The following is a 7,234-nucleotide window of genomic DNA, read 5'->3' as shown; positions in this document are numbered from 1 at the left end:
GTCTCTCCTGCCCGGGCTGGCTTTGAACCTCGATCCTCAGATCTCAGCCTCCTGAGTAGCTAGGATTACAGGCGTGAGCCACCAGCGCCCGGCTGCATGTCAGGATTTGAACTCAGTCACCTCACTGACTGATGGCCATTCCCCTTTCAAGGAAAACAACCAAGAAGATAGAAAGGATTTTCAGAATTTTGCCCATAGGATTTTTCTTTTTCCTTTTTTGCCAATATTTACATTCAGGACCTCAAGCTTGTTTACCTTGCTTGCACACAGCTGGTTCTCTACTACTTGGCTTTTGGCTAAATAGAGATGGAGTTTAAGAAACTTTTCTGCTTTTTTTTTTTTTTGGTCAGTTGTGGGGCTTGAACTCTGGGCCTGGGCGCTGTCTCTCAGCTCTTCAGCTCAAAGCTAGCACTCTACCACTTGAGCCACAGCGCCACTTCTGGCTTTTTCTGTTTATGTGGTGCTGAGGACTTGAACCCAGGGCCTCATGCATGTAAGGCAAGCCGTCTACCGCTGAGCCACCTTCCCAGCCCCCAGATAGGCTTTAAGCCACAGTCTTTCAGGTGTCAGCCTCCTGAGTAGCTAGGATTCCAAGCATGAATCACCAGGGCCCAGCCCATAGGATTTTTCCTAAAACCTCTGGTATATGCTGCCTCTTGTTCACTAACAGTATCTAGCAGATGACAAAACAGGTGAAGTAATAGCTACCTTAAATGATAGATTGCAGTCTTTTCTGGGTCTTAAAATTTTGATGCTGCTTTGTGCAGAAACTTACTAGTAAATGTATACATTTTCCTAAAAACGTGTGCTGATTTACTTGGCACAATTACTATGTGCAAGTTTCATGGATGACCCTGAGTTCTGCAAGCAACTAATCAAGTTGAGAAGTCCAGGTACAGTAGAAGAAAGTGAGAAACAGGCCTCATTTTGTAAAATAGAACTCAAGCTGAGCACCTGTGGCTTGTGCCTATATCCTAGCTACTCAGGAGGCTAAGAATTGAGGATGACAGTTTGAAGCTAGGGTAACCAACAAAAAACTGGAAGTGGAACTGTGGCTCAAGTGGTAGATTGCCAATCTTGAGCAGGAAAAGCTGAGGGACAGTGCCTGTACAAAAATACTACATCCTTAAAAATCAATTGAAACTTTCTTATTGTTATTATAAAGATGCTGTACAAAGGGGTTACAGGTACATGAGTCAGGTAAAGAGTACATTTCTTTTTGGACAATGTCACTCCTTCCCTCCCATCCCCATCCACAAGTTTTATAGTTCAATCTTCAACATAGTATCTAGTAAATGCTACTGCTGCATTTGATCATCCATTGTTCCTCTAATTCTGTGCTCCCCTTACCTCCCCAAAGACAGATAAACAAACAAATATGACAAAAGGAAAAGAAAATGAAAACAGCAACAAAGAAAAACAAACTCTTGTTTCCATTTCCTGGAGTTCATTTTGATAAATATTATTTTATATAATGAACATAGGCATTGTACCTTTGTGATCCACTCCTAGTATTCTCCTTTGGTCTCACTTTGTGTTTATGCCTAGAGTCCTGTATAATTTATTATGTCCCCATGTATTTTCAGCATATGAGAGAAAAATATATGCTGTTTGTCTCCCTAAACTTGGCTTACCTCATGGAAACTTTTTTTTAATTAATCTAGGAATATTCCCTGGGCTGTTGAGAAAATAAAGAAAGCAAATGAGTGGGTTAGAAGAACAGAAGGACAGTATCCATCTATCTGCCAACGACTTGAACTAGGTAAAGACTGGGACTCAGCCACGAAGCAGCTCCTGGGAATCGAGCCCCTAGTCACCGCTTCTCCTCTTAGCAGAGTTCTAGCGAATAATCAAGGCTGAATCCAAAGAAATTGTATGTTCAACTTTTCTCTCTCATGTCAAATATAATCAAATAGTAATAGCTATAACAATTATGACTTTTATGATTTTATTCAGTATATCAATCAGTACCTTTCAAATAAAATAGACCCAATTGGTTTCAACCAACAAGCAGCAATAAAATGAAAATAACAATATTGGAGATTTGTATTTCTAGACTTAAGTTGATGAGAGATGTCTAGATGGTCCCAGGGGCTCATTCTTTCTCCCTGCCTGGAGTCCAGTGGAAAGCTGGTCTGCTGAGTAGGCTGAAGTTCATGGCAGGGCCTAGGCCTGTTTCCATGGCCCTGTGTATCCAAACTGTGGACTAGATGTGCATGCTTCCTTGTGTGGCTCCTCCATCCACTGATTTCTCAGTACATGCTTGTTACTTAGAGAAACGAAGTCCCAAGTAATTCTTTCACAGATTGTTCTTATCAAATCCTGAAAGAAATTATCTCCAAACCCAAGACCATTTCATTTTTCTATTTTTTTTAATCTTCTAGACATTTTCTAGTTTGGCATTGTACCTTTAGGTTTATGATCAATTTGAGTTACAATTTGGTTTGGGGTTATTTTTTGGTTTTGTTGTTTTGGTTTGGTTTTTTTGCCTGCCACAGTAGCCTAAACTCAGGCCTGGGCACTGTCCCTTTAACTTTTTCATTCAAGGCTGATGCTCTACCATTTGAGCCACAACTCCACTTGTGGCTTTTTTTTTCTGCCAGTCCTGGGGCTTGAACTCAGGGCCTGGGCACTGTCCATCAGACTCTGTACTCAAGGCTAGTGTGCTGTCACTTGAACCACAGCATCACTTGCAGCTTTTTCTTTTTTTCTTTTTTTTTTTTTTGGTCAGTTGTGGAACTTGAACTCTGGGCCTGGGCGCTATCCCTTAGCTCATTAGCTAAGGCTAGCACTCCACCACCTGAGCCACAGTGCCACTTCTGGCTTTTTTTTTTTTTTTCTGATTATGTGGTGCTGAGGAACCAAACCCAGGTTTGGGAAGCAAGCACTCTCATGCATGCGAGGCAAATGCTCTACCACTGAGCTACCTTCCCAGCCCTTTCCAGCTTTTTCTGAGTAGTTTATTGGAGATTAGAGTCTCACAGACTCTTCTGCCCAGGCTGACTTTGAACTGTGATCCTCAAATCTTAGCTTCCTGAGTGGCTAGGATTACAGATATGAGCCACCAGCACCCAGCTGAATCTACTTACAAAAGGAAGTAGGACATTCTCCACCTTTTGTTCTGGTTTGAATATGAAATATCCCCTATAGGCTTATATGATGAGTCTTGACTGCTAGCTGGGCTGTAGGGAATTGAGCTGATCCTGAAGACTCTGAACTCACCAATGGATTCATCCCTTGATGGATTCATATTATGATGGCATTATTATGAGGTGGTGGAAAGTAGGATTGGAGGAAGTAAGTCACTCGGTGTAGACCTTTGAAGGATTGTATCCTATTCCTGTCCTTTTCTCTCTGTTGGTCTCTACTTCCTTTCTACCATGAGTTGAGCCAGTTTTGTTCCACCACATGCACACGTACCCCTCCATGATTCTCTGCCTTACCATAAAGCTAGAAGCAATAGAGCCAAAATAAACCCTCCTTTTAAGTGGTTTCCCTCAGGTATTTGTCATAGCAACAAAAAGCACGTTTTCACAACTTTCTTCCATTCCAGACTATTCTTCCTCTCACGTATAAAACAGCAGTCACTTTGAGATTCTAGTACTTTGACTTTACAAAACTCTCTTTGTTCTCATTGTGTTCACCAATTCCCAGAATGTCCTCTCATCCATGTGGGTCAGGATTTCCCCCCCATCCCCTTCACACACACTATTGAGTCTTCATTTTCAGTGACTTCTCATCTTCTGATGGATAGCTTAGAGTATCATCTAGCTTAGAGCATCATCTAATTCAATGGGTCCATATCTTGGTGGGAATTAAATCAAAACAGAACAACAATAATAGTACACAGAGAAAAATTTGCAGCAAACAAGGAACCATGTCAAAAAGTTCTGAAGACCACAAGAATAACAGGCCTATGACTCTACTTTGAAGGCAAGTTATCGTTGGTCCTGTGGAATCTCACAGCATGCTCCTTACTTCCGTGTTCTAGAAATGAGGCTTTAGCTCTTACTTGGGTAGAAATTTTGGTATTATAATTCAGTAAAGTTGTACCCTCACCTGCTGTGGGGACTGAGCCACTCCTTAGAATGGCTTGTACAATGTTTTTAAAATGGCTTTGCATGTGTGTGTATATGTATATATGTGTGTGTACCAGTACTGGAGCCTGAACTCAGAGTCAAGGCTCACTCCCTTAGGTTCTGCTCAAGACTGGCACTCTACTACCTGCATTACACCTCAACTTACAGCTTTGTTGGTGGTTAACTGAAATTAAGAGTCTCATGGACTTCCCTGACTGAACTGGCTTCAACCTACAATCATCAGATCTCAGCCTCCTGAATAACTAGGATTTCAGGCATGGGCCACTGGTGCCCTGCTGAAAATGCCTTTTAAGACTTGTTAGAAAAACATTTTTTGTTCCAGTCCTGGGGCTTGAACTCAGGGCCTGGGCATGGTCCCTGAGCTTCTTTTGCTCAAGGCTAGCACTCTACCACTTGAACCACAGCACCACTTCCAGCTTTTTCTGGGCATGTGGTACTGAGGAATCAAACCCAGGGCTTCATGCATGCTAGGCAAGTACTCTATCACTAAGCCACATTCCCAGTCATAAAAGCAAATCTTATTTGGAGGCTTAGAATAAGACTCTCGTGAAAGACAGGCTGCAGACTACTTTTTCAGGATGCTTTTCTGCTAAAAGGCCTAATTAGCCCAGCTGTCTCTAGTAAAGCGTGTGTGTTTGTGTGTGTGTGTGCATGCGTGTGTGTGCGCACGCACGTGTGTGCACACACGAGTGTGTGTGCAAATGTGTACACCTGTGTGTGTACATCAGTCCTGGGGCTTCAACTCAGGACCTGCATACTGTCCCTGAGCTTTGTTTACTCAAGCCAGTGCTCAACTACTTGAGCCACAGCTCCATTTCTGGCTTTTTTGATCATTTACACTTTCCTGTCTGAGCTAACTTGGAATCAAGATTATCAAATCTCAGCTTCCTGAGTAGCTAGAATTACAGGTATGAGCAACCAGGATCTTGCTTCCAGTAAACTTTTTTAAAGCTCTCTTTGTAATGATGTAAGTATGGCACTGATATTTAAAAAGAGTGAAAGAAGGGCTACCTATATTTGGAAACTTGCAATACATAAAATTTATAAAGATGAAGTAAGAGAATTCTACCTGAGTCTTTTTTTTTTTTTTGGCCAGAATTGGGGCTTGAACTCAGGGCCTGGCACTTTTGCCTAGTTTTTCCTCAAGGCTGGCACAGTTCCACTTCTGGCTTTTTGGTAGTTCATTGGAGATAAGAACCTCATAGACTTTCCTGCCCAGCCTGGCTTAGAATCTCAATCTTCCGATCCTCCTATTAGTAACTAGGATTACAAGTGTGAGCCACATGGTGCCCGGCTGTATGTGAGTCTTAAGAAATAACTTCAGGGAAGAAGATGATCTAGTTTACATGCATATGCCAAAAAGAAGAAACCAAGAGAACTGTTTCAAGGGCTGTGGGTATAGCTCTGTGGTAGAGCACTTGCCCAAAGCCCTGGTGGGCTCAGTTCTCAGCAGTTCAAAATAGGGAAAAAAAGGATGGACAGAGAAAGAAAAGAAGGGAGGAAAGGAAAGAAGTAGAGGGGGAGGGAGAGTCAGAGAGCTCTGCCTTGCTCCATAGGGTAGAGCCAGATAAAAAAATCTCAATAGTTACAGCAAGGGCCTGCCTGATAACAGATGGTGGCTCAATCAGTAAGGACACCACCCGTGAAATGATTTGCTCACACCCATGTGTATCTGCCACATCTTTGCTGTACCTTGCCAGACCAGTATGAGAGGCCTCAGTTCTGGAAAGCTTCCTGTGGCTGGTGTCTGAGGTAGACATTTCCACTTGTTTTCAGCCATTTTATGGGATTTGACTATCTAGCTACAGTACTGCTTCTCCCATACTTGCCCTCAACAAACATTCTCACTAAGCATGAGGGGTGGGGGAGTGGGGGACCCAGAGAGGTCCACTCCCCCTATAGCAAGCCAGCAGTGTCACAGCTGCAGGTGTCTGGAGAGCATCTTCTAGGATGATTCTGACTGCAGCCACTTCTGATGCAGGTTATTTTTCACCTGTGCTTCTAACTATATAAGTCAGGGTTTCCTAGACACCTTCAGTTTGACTAATTTGCTAGAGCAGTATACAAAACTCAAACTTATAAAAAAGAAATATTTTCCGGGTGCTGGTGGCTCACGCCTGTAATCCTAGCTACTCAGGAGGCTGAGATCTGAGGATCACGGTTCAAAGCCAGCTCAGGCAGGAGAGACCATGAGACTCCTATCTCCAATAAACCACCAGAAAACTGGAAGTGGCGCTGTAGCTCAAGTGATAGAGTGCTAGCCTTGAGCTGAAGAGCTGAGGGACAGCGCCCAGGCCCAGAGTTCAAGCCCTACGACCGACAAAAATAAAAAATATTACAGGGGCCAACAAGGTGGCTCAGTGGTGGAGTACTTGCTTTGCATGCATGCTGCCCTGGGTTCGATTTCTCAGCACCAGATAAGCAGAAAAAGCCAGAAGGTGGCTCAAGTGATAGAGCGCTAGCCTTGAACTGAAGAACTGAGCGACAGCGCCCAGCCCAGAGTTCAAGCCCCATGACCAACAAAAAAAAAAAAACCTCTGGTAAGTAATTGTTAGTCAATTGTTAGCAAGTTATTGGTAGCCTCTATCTCATATCTCCTTGTTGCTTTAATTGGAAATAAAAAGGGCTTTTATAACAAAGACTCCTTATGCCACAGTTCAAAGCCATCCCGGGCACAAACAATTCCTCTAAAACTCCCATCTCCCAGCTAATCAGCACAGAGCCAGGCTGGAGGCATGGCTCGAGACTCACCTCTAAGTATCCAGCAGAAGGCTAAAAGTGGCATTGTGACTCTAAGTGGCAGAGCACTAGCCTCGAGCAAAAGTGCTCAGGGACAGTGCCCAGGCCTTGAGTCCAAACCGGTAAATGCCAACTGGAACAAGCTATCCCAGTAACGGATGCTGAGAACCCCCAGGACAAAGTCAGTCCTGACATGGAAAACCATGGAGAGGAGTAAGAGGAGATGACATCCTAAATGGAGACAATTTATGCTCGCCTTTTCAAATTAATCAGAGCCAAGAGATTAAGAGAAATAGTTGCAGGCTGGGAAGGTGGCTCAGTGGTAGAGCACTTGCCTTGCATGCCTGAGGCCCTGGGTTTGATTCCTCAGCACCACATAAGCAAAAAGAAAAAAG

The 7,234-nt window shown here is 43.4% G+C and overlaps 1 protein-coding gene across 1 annotated transcript in view; it reads left to right on the top strand.

Annotated features, from left to right (window-relative positions):
• The window catches only part of Parp4 (poly (ADP-ribose) polymerase family, member 4), a 114,109-nt gene extending 112,073 nt beyond the window's left edge, over positions 1–2,036 (top strand). Inside the window, exon 35 of the mRNA XM_013010523.1 lies at positions 1,665–2,036. Coding sequence (XP_012865977.1) covers positions 1,665–1,860 — 196 coding nt within the window. The 3' untranslated portion in view covers positions 1,861–2,036. The remainder of the gene's footprint in view (positions 1–1,664) is intronic.
• Positions 2,037–7,234: the final 5,198 nt, after the last annotated feature.

This window comes from Dipodomys ordii, unplaced genomic scaffold, assembly GCF_000151885.1.
Source record: "Dipodomys ordii isolate 6190 unplaced genomic scaffold, Dord_2.0 Scaffold1, whole genome shotgun sequence".
NCBI classification, from domain to species: domain Eukaryota; kingdom Metazoa; phylum Chordata; class Mammalia; order Rodentia; family Heteromyidae; genus Dipodomys; species Dipodomys ordii.
The sequence above is the reverse complement of the archived record's forward strand: the minus strand, read 5'-3'. Positions and strand labels throughout refer to the sequence as shown.